The 19,575-nt window shown below is 39.0% G+C and overlaps 2 protein-coding genes and 1 long non-coding RNA gene across 7 annotated transcripts in view; 1 reads left to right on the top strand and 2 right to left on the bottom strand.

Annotated features, from left to right (window-relative positions):
* znf827 (zinc finger protein 827) overlaps positions 1-19,575 on the bottom strand; it is a 78,915-nt gene that overhangs the window by 28,139 nt on the left and 31,201 nt on the right. For all 5 annotated transcript variants that reach the window (XM_082163210.1, XM_082163208.1, XM_082163209.1 and 2 more), the window contains exons 5-8: positions 15,837-16,064; positions 2,075-2,314; positions 573-627; positions 386-486 (exon numbers count right to left, since the gene is read on the bottom strand). In XM_082163210.1, the coding sequence (XP_082019336.1) occupies positions 386-486; positions 573-627; positions 2,075-2,314; positions 15,837-16,064 (624 nt within the window). The remainder of the gene's footprint in view (positions 1-385; positions 487-572; positions 628-2,074; positions 2,315-15,836; positions 16,065-19,575) is intronic.
* pou4f2 (POU class 4 homeobox 2) overlaps positions 706-19,575 on the top strand; it is a 192,613-nt gene continuing 173,743 nt past the window's right edge. The window contains exon 1 of the mRNA XM_082163265.1: positions 706-721. The gene's annotated coding sequence lies outside the window, so the exon portion shown is untranslated. The remainder of the gene's footprint in view (positions 722-19,575) is intronic.
* LOC309494062 lies at positions 16,590-18,815 on the bottom strand. The gene is made up of 2 exons (XR_014204204.1): positions 18,518-18,815; positions 16,590-18,473 (listed from the first exon to the last, which is right to left on the bottom strand). It is a non-coding gene; the product is annotated as an uncharacterized lncRNA (long non-coding RNA).

Genomic DNA, 19,575 nt, shown 5'->3' with positions numbered 1-19,575 from the left:
TACTTTCTTTGTGTAACAGATCTATCTAATAACGGATTAAACAGATCATAAACTAATGGAGAATCGGAGCGTTGTGTGCTCAGGCACAGGCGTTCTCAGCGGCGTCAAAATAAAGGTCCGCCGCGCCGTCAAAATAAAAATCACAACAACAAGCGCGGCTTACGTCACTTCACAGTTCCTACTGGCGGTGCGAATGCAACCAGGAAAATGTTCCTAAGGGAACCACCCTGGTGGTTAGTTCCTAGAACTAAGTTCCTATAACTACCCAGTGCGAAAGCCCTTATGGGCAGTAAGACATTTTTATGACCGGTTACTAAGTGTCAATTATGTATGCTGAATGTAAGTGAGGTAAGGTTCTTGGCTGGTTCGGAGCAGAGGTTCTTACCTTGCTGGGCAACCCTGCTTGAAGATCCGGCTTCAGCTGGGGAAGAGCTCTTGGAGCGTGCGCTGAAAGGTGATTGTCTAAAGCGGTCGTCTAGGAAAGGGCTGTAAAATCACAAGCTACCATTAGATTCACTAAATGTGCGAAGCTAAATTCCAGAAGCATAACACGCGTTCAACAGTAAACCTACCTGTGTATGCCGAATGATGCATTGTCTTTGTTTTCGTTTGCTTTACTTACTTTTTCTGAAAAAGAAAAACACAATGGAATTAAACTCAGAACCGGTTTTGTAATGTTGTACTTAAAAAAAATTATTTACCACTAGTAGGTGTAAATATGGTAATTTTCTTTAATAAATGTTTGTTTGTTTTTTTAAGTAGAACTATTCATTAATAAAGCTGACCAATTATCCATCCCTGATGAAAAAAAATAATACAAAAAATAATTGTTTTTGCTGGTAGACCAACATCCAGTTTGACCAATATTTTGCTATAAAATAGTTTTTTTCCCTATACAATTTAGTTGTTAATTTTTTATTTGATAAAAGTCAAAAGCTGCTAATAAATTCAATGATTTCAATAATTTTATAATAAAACAAATTTTATTTTATAGTCACAATTTCAGTTGATTTTATATTGTCAACCAGCTAGACCAGTATAAAATTCCTGTTTTCCAGTAAAAATAGAAACATCTTCAAAACAAGATACATTTACTTGAAACTGCATAAATATATTCCAACAGTTTGTATTTTTCTTGTTTTAAGAAAAAAAAAATCTAGCAAAACTTAGTGGGGTGTAATTATTATTATATATATTTTTAAGAACTCAATATATTTAAGATTATCTGAAAAGAAGTCTTAGTATCTCACACAATGTTTAGATATAATTTTTGGGGGAATATGCATACAGATTTTTTGACAGTCTTTTCAGCAGGGATTGCAGTGGTTAGGTTTTAAAAAGACAAACTGCATTTAAAATATCAAAAGACAGAGGGCAAAAGAGAACAGTATCTCATGTCTGTCTGTCTATCTGCCTGTCTTTCTCTCTTCTGGTGGTCTGGTAATGACCTTGCTCCCTGGGTGGCACTTCCTAAGCCCCCTCTCCCTGACACCCTCTCGGTCACACGGCTCACAGAGGATGGAAGGGCTCTCTGCGTTGCCATGACGATGCTGCACAGGAGCAAGAGGGAGAGAGAGAGAGAGAGAGAGAGAGAAAGAGAGAGACAAGGGAAGTGTGTGCAACCGAGTGTGCTTGAGCCAGAATGTTTGAGAACAATCTGAGTGAGTCGAGGGTTGAGGGGTTATACATACACACTGTGCAGCTACACACCACTCCCATGGGGTAGGGGGGGAGGTGGTAGGGTGCGAATGCCGTGCGTTTGAGGTTTGTGCATGTAAATATATATATGAGATTTTTGTGATCGGCTTCCGAGGTGCTAGATGGCATTTAAAGAGAGCCGTAGCTGGCAGCGAGGAGCGCTGGGGGCAGGTTTGTCTCTGCTAATCCTCAGAACGCTCTTCGAAGAAAAGCTCAATCCTGCCATCATTTAACACCACAAATATCCCTCTACTCTCTAGTGTGTCAGTGCAGCAATCAGAGAAGACGAGGAAGAAGAAAACATGAAGACTGTTGCTGCAGAGAGCTCTTTTTAAAACGTACAGTCCACCCTGTTTCTTCTTTCATAGAGACTTACCAGACAATTTGAAAAGCAGCTCAGAGGCCATTTTGACTGATATGTCTTGGGAGAAGAGGTCATTTTGGGGGCGGGGCAAGGGATCTGGGAGGTTGACCATTGGTTCCTTCTTTTCACATGCCCCTGAAGTGCCAAAGCCCAGCAGATGAGAGGAGGGTGGGGCCAATTCTAGGGGCGGGTCCACTTCCATAGGCTCCGCCTTCACTATGACGTTCTGGATGCAAGCGTCTTTGTTATTCTCTGAAAACGCAAATTAAAAAGAATGTTATTCCATTTGCAAATGACCATCATAACACTGACCTAATTAGCATTGCATGCTAAGAGATTTCAACAAACAAAATTGTTAAACTTCAGCATCAGACAAAGATTTCAAGAAATGAAAGCTTTTTGCAGAAGTGGCAGAACAATGAGTAGCCTATATTTGGCAACTGCATCACTGATGCACAGTGGTGTCATTTGCGCATGTGATAGTCAGTGGCAGTCCTGAGGCGAGATCGGACATAAGGTGCTTGGATGCCTCTGGATGCTCCTTGGAAAAAGTTACCACTGAGGTCTCAAGTCATTTTGAATGAGACTGAGAAAAACAAAGATGAACACAATCCCATGAAATTGCAGCCGATAGAGACAGAGCGCAACGCGTCATAATCTGAAGTCCACGCCCACCAAGGGGGAAAACAAAGCAACTGTCTCCATTGACTTTGCATTGCGAGAGGCTGCCTCCTTGTCATTTCTTGCTTCTAAGAAAAGACAGAATAATGCCTAAAAGCTGCTATGTGACAAGGTGTACAGCAAACAAGCTAAGAAACCCAGAAATAAGTTTTCATAAGCTGTCGACCCCAAAAAACGAGCGTTTGAGGACATAAAAGTGGATACAGGCTGGAACGAATGGGTAAATTGTGGGATCCTGACACTCAGTATGCACTAAAAATACACCACGTGTGCAGTAAGTTAAACATTTGGTCACTGGTGAGCCAAATATCCAAATGTCAGTTTTATATATTATATTTCTGTAAGATAAACTATCCTGTGTTGTCGATTACGGTCTCCCCCAGCGGACGTACGTTAGTTCTCAGAGTAATGAGACACGTGACGCTCTGTCTCAACTGCCTGTATCCACTTTTATGTCCTAAACACTCGTTTTTTGGGGTCGAGAGCTAATTAAAACGTATTTCTGGGTTTCTTAGCTTGTTTGCTGTACACCTTGTCACACAGCAGTTTTTAGGCATTTTTCTGTCTTTTCTTAGAAGCAAGAAATGACAAGGAGGCAGCCTCTCGCAATGCAAAGTCAATGGAGACAGTTGCTTTGTTTTCCCCCTGGGTGTGGGCGTGGCCTAAATACGCTCTGTCTCTATCCACCACAGGTGATAATATTTATTTATTTTAGTTTCCGTTTTCTATTGTAATATATTTTAAGATGTTTATTCCAGTGATGGCAAAGCTGAGTTTTCAGCATCATTACTCTTAATGTCTTAGTCTTCAGTGTCACCTGATCCTTCAAAAATCATGATGACTCGGAACTCAAGAAACATTTCTTATTAAAATCAATGTTGAAAACAGATGCACAAAGAATGCATAAAGTGGGTCAAATTGACCCGACATGCTGTGGTTTTTGAAATATTAATCAATAATCAACCCTCATCAATGGATGGGACATATTTACATTTTTGTATCATTACGTAAATAATGCATTACATTTCTTATGGAATTTTGACTCAACACAATATTAAAAAAATATTAAAAAAATTGGCAATAATAATATTTATTTTCTTGAAACTTTTATGAACTACTACTACAAAAAAACAAGTATTTATCTGATAAAATATTTGGCAAAAAAGGAAAACAACTACCTTACTAACAATTAATAAGCAGTAATTAGGCAATTATTGAGGTAAATGTCATAGTTAAATGTCATCGTTTATAGTGAGAATTGGGCCCTAATCTAAAGTGTGACCACAGGTTTTATTTTACTAAGCTCACATGGAAAAGCGTACATTGATTACAACATAATCAGTTATTACCATTTAATTGGTTATCTCTTGTTTTTGCATGTGTTCATAATTTCTATGTCATTGTGTGATGAAATATGCCATAGAAAGTCCTATAGACATACAATTATGGAAGGACCTGGTCCATAACTAGGCTCTCTTTAATTGGGCCAGTAAACACCCTGGCAATAGCATAGCAATGTCCTGGTAATCACCCACATTTTTCTGCATTGTGCTAAACCAAGAAGCAAGGTTTTGTAACAATTAAGCCCCCTGGCCAAAGGAAGCATATACATCAAACCACTGTCATGTGCAACATATTTAAATTTGAGCCTGGTTGTCCGCTTTGTGACTCATTTGATTTTTAAACTGCTACAGAGACAAGGGCATCATTGAGATAAGGCTTTTACCAAAGGCGGGTCAAGTAGAAGCAGATGTCTATAATTTGGCTTAAAAAAGGGGGTTTAAAATCTGGTCAAAATGACTAAGAATGTTTTTTTCTTACTCACTGCTCAAGGCTAAGCCAAAGCCAAAAAGAAAGAGAACAACAAAACAAAGTATCTCCTTCAAATACAATCAATTCCTTGTCCATCTAAAAAAAAAAAGAAAAAAAAAAAAGATACGTACTGCCAATCCAGAAAAATGCCAAACTTTGGCTGGATACCTGGTGCTTTGTGTTTTGCTTTTGTACATTTGAAGTCATAAAGTGCAGTGGTTTCAAGCAGAACACGACAATGAGGGTTGAACCTGTCAGCATATTTACAAACTTCTAAAGGTTTCAAGAATGTTCTATGGTTAGCCAAAAAAAAACTAAAAAAACATGCAAGCGCCACGACAGGGCAAACAAGACAGACAGTCAGTGAGCTCATAGGAACTCCACAGTTCTTTTAATCAAAACCAGCTCTTGTAAACTCACTCAGCCTTTCTGATATAGAAAAACAAAGAGGTCTGCTCCCTGCGTTCGAATCTGAAAAAAGGAGGGTAGAAAAACGTTTAGCCTGTTCTTCTTATCAGATCAGACGTCTGACAGTATGTACAGCTGAGCGGTAGATGGCATATGCTTCTCAGGGTTGACCACGCTCGATTAGACAGCTGGGGAGGGAGGCCGAGGGGGCATAATCATGCGAAATTTGTCTGGCCGGAGACGAGGGAGCAAGAGATTGTGGGTAGGCCGGGTGACCTCCACCCCTCCCGTTAACAGCGAGTGTTATTGGGCAGGGTCTGTCGGAGTGTAGTTGTCTGGCTCTGACCTAGATAGTGAGTGAGTACACTGTATGTTTACTGTGTCTGAGCGTGTGCAATAGTGTGTATGGGTTTGTGTGTGTGTGTGTGGGGGGGGGGGGGATCAGTAGTGTGCCCAGGTGTCAGGAGCTGGAGGAGGCAATGGCACACGGGGACACTGACAACCACTAGCCCGTTAATCCCTTAATAAAGTGCCTGGAGCCAGATTGAGGGCCGGGGTCATTTAGGGGACACGCAGTCTCACAACACACACACATACAGCAATGCACTCTCGAACTGGGTTCAGTGACGTCAGTAACTGCTTTCAAATGCATTTGTACACATGTACTGTACGTAGAAAGAGTGATGTAGAAAGCGGGTCATTAAGAGGGAGAGAGCACAACCCTAATCGGCAGTGTTTTGAAAGCATCTAAAATAGCCTGTGTATTAGATATGCAAAATTATCATGAGTAAATTAATGTGCAAATACAGAAAGGAAAATACAAACAAACACACACTGAAAGCGCACTAGTGCAGGGAGGTTAAACCAAGGCTGACCAGTGTCAACTATCTGTTAAGCCATCTGGTCTATCAAAGATTCCCGCCTGTTAAATCTCTCCTGTGAGCTCTGACAGTCTTACACCCAGTACAGATTCATGGAAAACAAATAGAAAACACAGACACATCGATTCTGTGGACAAGTGGTTAGCACATGTGCTACAGACCTGTTGAGTTTGGCTGCTCATGTGCTTATTCCCCGGTAGCGACATCACAACAAAATTGGTGCAGTGTTAAATAAAGCCTTGAAAACCTCCAAAACTCATATTCTCCATGGATGTTTGCAGTTTCAACAACTGTACCACGTCTCTTTTGGTTGCACGGGATGAGAACACTTTTTTTTTTTTTTTCTTGGGTCAAGAAAAAGTCGGAGTGTGCAATATGCGCTTGAATCTGAATAAAGGATGCTTTCCTGTTACATATCACAGATGCACACTTCAATAAGCCAAAAGAGTGCAGGTTAAGGTGTTTACATGCCAGGAGAAATCAGGGTAATGGGCAAAAATCTAGCTGTGTCAATCGGTTTATGCCTAAGCCATTTATGATGCCGATAAAGGAAAATGGTTTAATGCATTTACATGACCACGCGCATTGTAGGCTTACGCATAATAGGTTTAAAGAATGTGTATGTAAATGCATGATTTCCTGTCTCTGACAACGAAAGGTGGGAGAAGGATAAATTAATACAAGCAGCCTAATATACTGTACCTACTGCTGTCTGTGTCCTTAATGTTAATCAAACAACAAAAGACGAAGAGAAAATCAATTACTGCTCTTGACTGAATAACTTTTGTAGCTTTAATAAGAATCATTGTATATTAATTCATGTAGTGAAGACTAGTATTTTATTTTTACATTTAATTATTACATTTCTGTAGTAGTAAGTTTCTTACTTGAATGGAATTGATAGACCTATTATACCTGAAAAAAGTACTGCTTATTTTACTTGAATCTTTGTTTTACTGTATTTGTCTTATTGTTTGTAATTTGCTTCTTTTTTTTATATATATATTTTTTTATATATATATTTATACTACAGGGCCGTTGAATGCTTGAATCTGATTGGTTTACGAACTGCATTATTTTCAGGGAAACGCACGGCTAAAGTAGTTCCAGGCAGGTCTTGACCGCATTACAGTTCCATATCACTTCGCGTAGTCAACTGTAATAACGGAAAATAGGATACAATTCATAACAAGTAAAAGCATTTCGCCCCGTGCGCTTGATCTGCAATTTTCAATGTCTAGCTTCACAATCAATAGAAACATGCAGTTTAATTTGAATAAATAAACTATAAAGTCCTATCTATAATCAATAGAAAATTAAACTGAATATAGGCTAAATAAATGGATAGTCCTGCAGCACGGATTTTTATTGCAGATAATTTAACAAATAAATAATTATTGATAGGCCAACTTGTTAAAAGGGCTTTGGGTTTAATTTATTTGGCTAGTCTACTGTCATCTGTCAATAATAGAAAAAAAAAAGAATTAACGAATTAATTAAAACGAATTGAATTAATAAATAATAATATTGACGCACATGCTTTTCTGTCTCATTATTGCAACATCTCTCTCTAATAACTGCATTAATAACTGCATAAAGCCGGGAACACACTTTAAGGCCGGTTATGAATGTAATTTGATACTTATGACTGATCATGCCCAAACGCGTGTTCAGCGCGTTCAGTCTGTGTTCAAAGTCGGTGTTTAAAATCTGCTGCAGTCGATGAAAACAGTCAGAGAATGTGTCAGCTAGTCGTGTGTCCCCAGCATTAGTCTGCTATCAGCGGCTCAAACCTCCGTTACTAACTCTGAAATGACGTTTTGGAATTAGCAACGGAGGCATGGGATTAGATGCGTAAGAAATTAGTCCTACATACAAGAGCGTTTTAATGACAAAAACTTTACAAACGTCTTGAAATACATAATCTGAACAATGTTTCGAGGTGTGGTAACTGTAGTATAAGCGGAATAATTGACTTCAGGCCGTTGAATTATTAGAAAAATAATGCACACCCGAGGTGTAACGGCCACTCCGCTTCGCGTCGTGACCGCATTACCACCTCGGGTGTGCATTATTTTTCTAATAATTCAACGGCCTGTCGTCAATTATTCCTTACATATATATATATATATTGTAATAATGATATAAAATTACTCAAATACGAATTTGGTCATATTGCCGTATTGGTCACCCCCCTAAAATCATCAATACATAGCAAAATCTAAACTGTAGTTTCTTACTGATGCAGTTCTAAACTGTCTGTAGTTGATGTAAATCAGCATCAAAACGTTAGGTTAAAATTAATATGACATCACATTTCTGTCACGTTCAAGGCAATGATCGCACTACGCAGGAAATTCAATAACAAAGTCTTTCCTTGGAAACACCCAGGAGAATACAGGAATCAATCTCATATAACATTACCACACAAACACAAACAATACCGTACAAAGTAAATTGGACTAAAGGGCTTAAATACCGGTACACAGTTAACAGAGGAACTAAAATGAATCACAGGTGAATGTAATCAGTCACTAAAGAAACTAACTAGCAAACAGAACTCGGGTAGAGCACAACAGAATGAGCAGAATGAAAAAAACGAAACCAAAACCGAACAAGACTGTTACAATTTCCTTTAAGTCAGCTTTTTGCTATTACACTTCATTTTAAATAATACTTCATTGTTCATTTTTACATGCAGTTTCTCGGTTAATTTGGGCTCAAGCAAACTGCATATATAATAAAAGTTATCAATAAAATTAGGAAAAGGAAAATTAGGAAAATGCTGCTAAAAATAGCTTTAGGCAGCATTTAGCATGTCACACCACAGGACATGTAAACTTGAAAAAAGGATTTCATGTCAACTACCTATAATTATATAATGTGTCTTTTTTCACCCACCAGTATTTCTACATCAAACATTTCAGAGGCGTCATATAAAAAAGCGATGAAGGTTGGTGACAAAGACATGCGGCGCAAACTTCATCACCCTCATTTAGACAATGAAGGCATGAATCAACCATCGTTGGCACCGCATCCGTTTGGCATACTAAACAATCTGACAGCCTCAAAGCATTAGTCATTCAACACATGCAAACCCCACTTGTCACTTTGATGCACTGTACAGTAGCCTGAGAATATGAATTTGGAGATGAGACCGTGAGAGAGAGAAAGGGAATTGATGCACACAGAAGAGATGCAAATAGGGAAAGGGGGTGGAATCGTGATGAAGTAGTTGAAATAAAGATAGAACATCGGGATTGGTTACAATGTTTGACAAGTGAACAGTCAATTAGGCATTTTATTCTTATATTGCGTCTTTAAATTTATTCCATTTTACAGTACCACTGGCCTTTAAGGCAGATTAGTTGGCTAGTCGATGAAGCATCAGAGGTGCAGACACAAAAAAGAAAAGAAAAAACCAGAGTTAAAGAGGAAGAAAGAGACTGAGAGGGTGAGACGGAGGTGGAGGAGGATAGAGAATGAGGTTGTCATTCTGCACTACGTCTCCTCTGGCCCGACGGAAAGGATGACCTGCTTAGACACGAGGTGAAAAGTTCAGTCGCTTCAAAGAGGTCCAGAGCAACCGCAACCCGCAAAGAGACAAGGGAGAGCTGATCCCAGACCAGCGGCCGAACAGCCTCTCAATAATTCAGCACATCATGATGCAACAATCACCTCAGCTCAGCCGGAGAGAGAAAGCAAGAGAGAATCAGTGCTCCACATGCCCCTGAAGAGGCTACTGGATGGATGCCGGGTTGTGCGTGATGCAGGAAATGGTCAAATGGTTGTGCATGCTTCACAGTGGTTTCATTTCATGTGGAGGTCTATCTTCACTCAAGATGGTGAAAAGACAGTTTTTTTGCAGTCGTAAAATACATGCGGGGTAATATTTAAAGCTGGGGATGGGTAAAGGTGGCCTACTAGTCATGATCAAACAACCAAGTAGTCAATTGTTTGAGGTATTTTCTTCTTTTTTTTGGTATGGAGCATTTAACGGGCATGGTTCAAGTGATGAATTTGGAAATAGTTGGTTATGCTATATAGATGTTTGACAATTTGTATGGTAAAAGCCTCTTTAAGACATTGTGTCACTAAATGCATCTTTTTTTATAGCCTCAAAGCACAACTTTTGTGACAAAACCAAGAAATTCAACCTTCAACAATAAATTTAATTATAATTACTGTTGGATTTCCAATCACCTGCTGTAAGCAATGTTTTTATTATTAAGCATAATCCGTGGGTATTCATGTTTTGAGAGGACTATTATGGGCTAAATCTAGCCCATTTGTAAAAAGGTTGAATATTTTTCAGTTACTCTGTTAGAGAGTTATTATTTGTTTTTGCATTCAACCTCTGCCATTTCTTAATTAATGAACTATACATGCAAATGAATGTCTTTGGCCATTGGCCAACTACTGATTTTTCAGCGTTTCATGCCACAACTTCCTTTAAATCAACTAGTCCAGAGTTTCTAAAACTTTTCAGGCCAAGTACCACCATACAGGTACCACCTAGTCACCATCAATTATCACCCTAAACATATTTCAGCATTGGTCAATTACAAATATTTTCAGCATTGGTCAATATGAGATCTTTAATAATGGCTTATTCTAACTAATATCAATATTCCTGTATTTCTGACAAAAAATCATCTCATCTTTTGACTGGCTCTTTGCAATGGAAGAGCCCTAAAAAAAAGTTTTGCAATTCAATTCAAACACACAAATACCTAATAATTAAATGTAATCTTTAAACTTTCCCTGTCTATTTAGAAGCAATTGAACTGCTCTTTCTGGTTTCATTATTGATGTCCTGGTCGAAACAGTGTTGAATCCAGAGTTTTTCAGTGAGTCAAAAGCAGACCGCTCTTTAAACTCACCAGCTCAAAGACTTTAAGGTCAAACAATAATATTTCATCTTTTTGTTGATCGTCTCAGTTTTTGGCTGTTTCCTATTTTTGCACAATAATAAAATAGACAATATACTGTGCAAATTTGCAGGGTCATGTTGTGTACTACCTGATGGCATTCCACTATTTGAGACCCTATGGACTCATCAATAAGATGTTTTTCACATTCCTTTTTCAAACTACACTCTTAGATGCTGCTTTTTCCAATGCTAAAAAAAATTTCGCTGTCAAAATACATTTCTTGAGTAATCAATTCAAAATTTCAGCTCATTGGATTCCAGCTCAACTAATTCCAATTTTGAGGTTGGATTTGTGAGGTCACGGCCACTCATCAGCCTTCCGCAATATCTCTAGATGGCAAGGCTCCTGTTGTTTTACTCCTGAGCTCTGTATGATGCCTCTAATTGGCTTTCGGTATAATAACAAAGGCCAAGAACCTGGCAGAAAAGATGAAGAGATGACCAGGTCAAGAAACAATTCCCTTGAGAAAAAGCTGCAATTGTATGTATCTCTACCCGTAGGGACAAATACAGGTTGCGTTGTGGAGGATGAGAGGATGGCAGTCTTCTCTAAGGTCCTGTGTGCCCCCCCGGTGCAGCACCACATCATGGTCCATCTGTTGAAACCCAGGAACCATCAGTGCAGAGGGACTAACACGGCAGTGGTAATTAGCCCCAGGATGCAAACAGCTACCATCAAACAGATGTGGGAGAAGTCGACACATTGTTAACTGGTTTTAATGGGGGGTGGGTGGGGGAGGTGACCTACTTTTATTTGCGTGTGATGCAACACCTCAAAACGGGAAAGCTGCTATCTACAGTGTTACCCCCCTGTTACCACACTGTTTAAAAAAATAAATATATATATATATATATATATATATACTAATGTCTTGTCAGTGCTTCCATTCAAATCCACTTTAATTTTCTCCTCGTTTTTTGTTAATCACTACAAGTCAACCAGGGTCCACCTTTCAGATGATGCGACCATGAACTTAACACGTGATCAATCCCCTTGGAGCAACCTGGGAATACGTTTTGTGATGGTTTTGTGCCTTGAAAATCACATTGCAGCCTTGACATCATTGAATTTCTGTTGTGCGATGTTTGCAGATACTATAAAAGGAATGAGAAGTGCCATAAACTGAATCCCAATGTTGCAAAATTGTCTGTGATTTCTCTTATTAAACAGCATTTCTTTCCAAAGTAAATAAAAAAAATAGATCAATCCAAAATGTATGTTTAATTGTAAACATGTTGAAGATTTGGCAATAAGCTGCTGATTAATTAAATGATAAGCTTTTCCCCCACAAAAGCAGCATAGTGAAGCCTCTATTCCATTGACATTTATTTAAAAATAATTCTGCGTACCAGTGTTATGCTTTTTTTGCTAACCTTGGGAGGCTTGCCTTAAAGCGGCTTTGATTTGGTCCGCCTGTTGAGTTGAGTATACATAAGACCACAGTGGGTAGCCATTTGTAATACAGATAGCTATCAAACAAAAATTAATATGTATAAAAATGTGTCATTGAGTTATGTAGGGTAACGACTAAGGTAGTAGGCTAATCAGCAGGCAGTGTGCTAAGCTAGAATGCAGAGCAGTTAGCTTGCAAAACCTAAGCTAACTAAAAAAAAATCTTCACAAAGTATGGAGGAAACCATGGAAGAAAAAACAGATATCATGGCCATGAATTTGTTCCCTCATTTTAGTTAAACCATGGCCGTGTTGTCCTAATTCATTCTCTCGCTTTTGTTAAATCATGGGCATGCTGTTCTCGTTCTCTTGTTTTAGTTGAAGCATGACCACATAGTACTAATTTGTTCTAATTTGTACTCATTCGCTTTCCCCATCACATAACAGATCAGAAAAACACTTATTTTAAATAAAAATGAAGAAATATTTGAAAAAGAAGAAATAAAGTGTCTACCGTGTGTCTAATAATTGGAAAAAAAGTGTTTATCGGTTAGGATTAGGTGTTGGGAGGCCTTTATTGTCCCAATAAGGTGGTATCCATTTAATAATTTTAATAAAAATAATAATTTACACTCTGTTATTATTGCATATCGTTTAATGTACAACAAAACTGAGGTGCAAATAGTATCTACTCCTATTTTTACAGTGTGTAAATAGAATCTTTCGCTATTCTGCTGCCTTCTTTTATATTTAGAACGGTTTTTAGAACTACCGGTATATCTTTATCGTTATAATTATAGTCCTTGGTGTGAATGTTAAAAAGTAATTTGAATGTAAAAAATATACTTTTTAAAGTCTTCTAAAGTTGACCTCTAAAATATTGAAACAGGTTTCATTTGGTAATATCATGCCCGGGATGTTAAATGTAAAGTTCTACTTCTCGCTGCAGTTTCAGCTGACATTCTACATTGCCGTCTGTTGTTTTTAGAACAATGCAATGGCGAGCAAGTCAAGTATAAACACTTAGTGAGCGCAGTGAGTTGAATGCGCAGCCTGAGTTTGCGGAGATTTGCACAACAGTGTCAAGTGAAACTATACACAACCACTACAGTACACAACCCCCATTGCATTTCACGTAAAGCCATGCTAGATGGCCTTAAGAAGAGTGAGGGGGTTGCTGAGACATCAGCAGAGCAGTGTGCTTATGAGCAAATGAGCCAGACGGAGATGACCTTCCCCTAAATGACCTCTCAAGACTGCACCACTGCATCACACACACAAGACCACAGACGATGTCATTGTTTCCATGGCATTGATCCCCAGCCTGCAGCTAGCGGAGCGCAGCTATTTAGATCCACTTGGTTGCATGTCTGCATGCCGTTGTGGCTGCGCTGAGAGAGATCTGTGAGGCCATGTCGTGTAAAACCGCTTCAGCTTGACAACAAACAGGCTAATTGGTCCCTGTTCCTGGCCTCTGGAGACGGAGAGAGAGAGAGGCTGAGGAAACACATCCTGGAGGTGGGGTGAGCGGGTAAGAGGCTCTCGCTCGTAGTAGTTCTAATGTGGGAAGTCACGGAGACCTCTCAATGAGCTTTTACGCACACACATAATGCTCAAAAACAACGTGAGTGAAGCGTACTCTCTCGCTTTCTCACGTCTTAGTGTTTTCCATACTCGTATATGCTCGGTCCTCTAGTTCACGCGCACACTTTCACTCACTCTCAGGGGAAACGTGACCTGGGGCTGTGCAGTCAGGAAGCACACGTGTTAAAACCAGCTCTTTCTTGGCACGGCTGAGTCACGCTGAAGTGTAAGGCATCATGGGGAGGGAGCAGCAGCAGCTGGTGTGTGGTGCCCGTCAAATACGCTGCTTTAGAGTGAATCACTCCCTATCATCCTCTGTAATGGACTACTCTAGATATCTCTCTCTCTCTCTGGCAAGTGCTTTTCTCACTCAGTTTCTGTTTGTTTCTCTCTTTCTCAAGCCCTTTTATTACCTTGCAATCACGTCTAAAACCCCACCTCTGTGATCTCACAATTATTGTTTCTCAAGACCTGATGATAAAGAACTATAGGGTTACACAAAAAAGGAAGATGTGGTTAATTACAAATACTTTAAAATGGTCAGTTTTTATTGAATATTGCACACAATTATATTGTTTATTATAAATGACTCATCGTTGCATATTTTTTCTTTAGTTCAGATGGCCTTTATTAACCCCCTGGAGCTGTATGGATTACTTTTATGATGAATAGATGCACTTTTTTGGACATAAAAACAAGGACCGCCATTCACTACCATTATAAAGCTTGGAAGAGCAATGATATTTTTTAATATAACTCCGATTGTGTTCGTCTGAAAGAAGATAGTCATATACACCTAGGATGTCTTAAGGGTGAGTAAATAATGGGGTAATTTTCAATTTTGGGTGAACTATCCATTTAACATCCCTCCCTCCTTGTAAAGACATCTTTTCTCTGATGATGTGTACACTGGCAAGATTTGAGGTTTTACTCAAATTTATGTCACAATAGGGGGAAAAATCATGTTGATTTTAAGACTATCAATATTAGGTGAAGGAATCTCTCATGATTCAACTCTGGATTCCGATTCATGGAGTCACTCAAATGATTCCTGAAACATCTACATGTTCTGTTATTGATTACTCTGCGGTAGAAAGGCAAAACAGTGACTACAGATTTTGTCAAAATTGAGTTCTGATAGGAATTAGGTCTCCAGTTAAAATTGTTACCATTTTTTAACCCAGCTCAAAGTAATATTATAAAATTAAATAGCACTTAATTTTTTGGAGCTGTGGCTTAGTGGAACATATGGTCTGACACAGTACTCATGTGAGTGACGCATGTTTAATTATGGCTGGCAACGCTATCATGTTCTGTCACACTACCCTCTCTGTACTTTGTTATCAATTCACTCCATCACTCCAAAATTTCTATCTTCCAGAGTCCATTTCAACCACATTTAGAAAACAAAGTGTATGTGACAAAAAAACTACTTTTTAGTCCTGAACTTTTTTTCAATCCCCTTGTATTGTAGAGTTCAAATAAAGATTGGACCAGCGGCCCAAAACAGCAATCAATGGGTTTATTTTGGCAGAGGACTGACCAGGATAAAAAGCACATTGACTGAACAACATGAAAAGGAATTGACCCTCTTCCTTCTGCCCAGAAAACATGAGTGGAATGGACAGCAGCAAGTCAGAGAGGGAGGAAAAGAAAGAAAGAAAGAAAGAAAGAAAGAAAGAAAGAAAGAAAGAAAGAAAGAAAGAAAGAAAGAAAGAAAGAAAGAAAGAAAGAAAGAAAGAAAGAAAGAAATACAAACTAAAGACAAAATTTACCGACAAACAAGAGCAAATTTAAACGAATGCAGGATTTAATGATGACCTAACAGTGTTTTACATAATTTTACATTATTATTCTATAACCTTTGTTGTACTGTTGCATTAAGGTTATTCTAAATATGACCTAAGCAATGTGTCAAAGGAAATCTACAGAGAATGTAAAGCACACACATCTCTTACACACACCCACTCACTCAATCCTCTGGCCTTTGAGTTTCCTCAACAGTATTCGTGAATTCAACCACTGATAAAGCATGCCTGAAAATACACACATGAGCACATGAACCAATATGCATCTGCTGACCTGAGAGCTTCATAAGCAGTTCAGAAGCCACTTTGACGTTGATGTCCTGGCTGAGTAGGATGCTCTTGCCCAACATCGGGCTCCCCTCCTCTTGCTGCTTGATGGCCCCTGGGGGTCCTTCTTGGCAGAAGCTGTAGCTGGGTCCTCTCTGAGAGCTCAGGGGCTCTTCCGCCTGGGGCTCCTCCTTGACATAGAATGAACCCTTTAGGGCCTCCTTCTGGTTCGCTGCTGTGGGGCAAAAAAAAAGAAAAGAGAAGCGAGGGTTTTGAGAACTACGCCCATGTTTTTGTTGATATTTTAATGTGAAGGGTTAAAGGATATCATCCAAAAACTTGACTATATTCCATGTCTTCTGAATATGGACTATGTTCTTTCTGAATCATCAAACAGTGGGAGCATCTAACAGTGTGTTTAAGCTGACAGTCTGTAATTGTAAAGAAAATGATTAGTAGTGATATATTTCTTCTATATTTCTGGCCAGTTTAGATGAAAGTAAGACACACTTCTTTTCTCACTCAATATGCTATAAAAGTGGGCCATTTCTAATCAGGCTTTAATGAATAATTAATATTAAGACATGGAGCCCACTCTTATCAGTGCCAAGAACAGAACACAGGCCATTGGTTTTTTCTGACTCACTTTTTTTTTTTTTTTGTTAATGAATCCAATGACTTCTTTTGTTTTTATACTCATCTAATGAATTTTTTTTACCTAACATTATTCCTAACATTTTTGCAATTTTCTTTTTAACAAAAAAGAAAGAAAAAAAGAAAAAAAAGAGTAATACATTTCTTCCATGCTAAAAACATGCACTACCGTTCAAAAGTCTATAGTCAATAAGATTTTTTAAATGTTTTTAATCTTTATTTTTTAATGTTTCTTTTATGCTCACCAAGGCTGCATAATTTGATTAAAAAATGCAGTAAAGCAGACTATCAATTAAATGCCTCTTTGGTGAAGAATTCATTTCTTTCCAAATGTTTTTTTCCAAAACAGTTGGGTTTAGGGAGGAAAACAATGAAATCCACACACCTATTATGCAAAATACCTGTACAAGGAACAATCTGAATCAAACATCAAAGATCCAGGTCAAATGAGTTTAAGTGAAGGGTTACGTTACAAAATGTGCACTGCGATAAACCAGAAAGTGTTCATAGTGCATAGAAACCTTTGAATTTGCAATATGACTAGGCGTGCGCCTGTGCGGACTCCTATTTGTTTCTGATTTAGATTTTAATTAAAACATGATTTAGTAAATTCATTAAACGTTTTCCTTGTGGATATTGTTGGCTGGTACCCACAATGCAGGTGATTTCAGGTTTTAATATCCTTTTAGGGACATTTGTTCCCCACAACACAACACAACACAACACAACACAACACAACACAACACAACACAACACAACCACAAACACGCACATGCTTGTTTTGTATCTTTGTCGGGACTTTCCTTCGACTTCTATTGTTTTTATACTGAGCTGATGATACTTTCTATTTATTTAATATTTTATTTATCCTATAGAAAACAATTGTAGAACTAGTTTGTATACTATAAAAGCCAGATGTGTTTTTAGTCCTCATGGTCTATGTGACTGTGACAAAGATAAGCGTTTCTGAGAAGTTCATGTGGCCACTGAGCAGTTTCTGCTTAGTGGGGGATTTTGAGTAAACCACAGGTGGCTGTGAAAGAATAAAACCACTATTATGAGGTGACATAATGTCATGTCATGTGGAGGCTTCTCGCCTCTGGGAGGGAGTAGATTGTCCTTGGAAAATGCTGTATCTTGCTTCTGATAAAGGGTTGACCATCAATTGGCAGGCTTCCACAATTAGTGAGAAAGGCGAGAGATGAAAGACTTAATTGTATGAAACAGGAGGGGTGAATCTTGCCAGAGAATTAAGTCAGTTGGTTACTGCGAAATAACAGATAAGAAAAAGCCATCCTCTCGGATATGTTGCTTTGTTCATGAAAATCTTATTTTGACATCTGGAATTCTGCCTCTTGAGCTTCATTCGCAAGAAAAAGAAGACATTTTTCCACAACACTATCCCCTACTTTAACCGTACCCCAATATCTAACCCTCTCACAAACCATTTAGTATTTTTAGTTACGTATAAATTAAAACATTATTTAATTGTTAAAGGTGCAGTATGGAAGGCTGCAAGAATATTGCTTTGGTAATTGTGTGAGTTGGGCTTCTGCTCAGCTCTTTAGCACGGATTAATATGATGGTTTGAGGCACACCAGTGTATCGTGGTTACAGGTGATCATAATCAGAGCAAATGTAACTATTTGTAATGTAAATGAATTATTTACTATTTGGTGGCGTATGCCAGACATCTCAGATTGCTGCTGCGTGACTGTTTCTAATACAACGGCTGAGGGAGTGATGGCAAATTTGACATCTTTGTCTCTTATGACCAATGTAATCCGTCTCTCAATATATTTTCCTCTTTTGGAAAGTCATAGAAATGCTGTCAAGGATTTTATATTTGTTGTAGTTTCCGCTCACCAAGTTTACCCAAATATGACGACTTCCGCTTTTGAGAACCTTAGAAATGTAAAAAGGGTCCATCTTTGAAGTTTTCCGTGTGGAGACTGTTGGCTGGTCACCACAATGTAGCTGATTTCATGTACTATACACACACACACACACACACACACACACACACACACACACACGCACATACACACACACACACACACACACACACACACACGTTTAGTTTTCATTCCATAGACAATGATTTTTATAATGTGCAAACTATATATTCTATCCCCTAACCCTTCACCTAAACCTGCCCATCACAGAAGACGTTATGCATTTTTAGATTTTCAAAAAACATCACTTAGTATGAATTATAAGCCGTTTTCTTCTTGGAGACCAAACAAATTCCCCACAAAGACAAGGATTTCAGTTATCACTTGCCATCTTTGTGCCCATAACGTAGGGAATACCAGGACCACACACACACATACACACAATCTCCATGTTTTAAAATCTTTCATTAACACACACTCTACATTTACTGTAATGATCTTCATGTCACACTATTGTCTCCTGTTCTGTCAGTCTTTTCCACGTAAGGGCCTTCCCCTTCTTTTACATCCCTCCCTCTCTCACTGTTCCTCCTTTCATTTCCCTTACAGATCAGCAGTGATCACTCACCCCTTCTGTCTCTACCACACTCCCCTCAGCAGTCATCTGATCTCCCCCCACCCCAAATCCGAGTACATACACCATCCACAACAGCGCTGACCCTTCTCATCAATCTACACGCGTTGACCACCGCCTCACTCCGATGACTCTGATTAATGGTGACGTGGATCTGCGACAGCACCGAAGGTAAAGTCAGGTTAGGGGACAGGACACGACTATGAGCTAAAGATCGTCAGGAGCCATTGGGAGAGTTTGTGACCTTCACGTGAAGAGTGCAGGCGGTGAACGAGGTGGTGGCGGGGGTGGTGTATGTGGTGGCACCGGCTGGAAATGTCACCAGTCAGATGTCAGCGGACGGACTTAGCGTGGTCCGGTCAGCACCTGGAAGGGCATCCTCTAATTAAGAGCGTGTCGGGTCGCGTGTCCTATCAGACAGGGACAGTGCGTGCGGTACGCGCACAAGCACCCTCTCTTTCGAAGACATGCAGAAAAGTACAAGCTGGAGACGTGAGCGCGGAGATACAAAGTCACACCACTCCGGTGACCTTTCGGTTTGCAGCTAAAAATAGAGCAAAATT

This window comes from Leuciscus leuciscus (genome assembly GCF_965113295.1).
Source record: "Leuciscus leuciscus genome assembly, chromosome: 3".
NCBI classification, from domain to species: Eukaryota; Metazoa; Chordata; class Actinopteri; order Cypriniformes; family Leuciscidae; genus Leuciscus; species Leuciscus leuciscus.
Note: the sequence above shows the minus strand (reverse complement) of the source record. Positions and strands in the feature narration are given on the sequence as shown.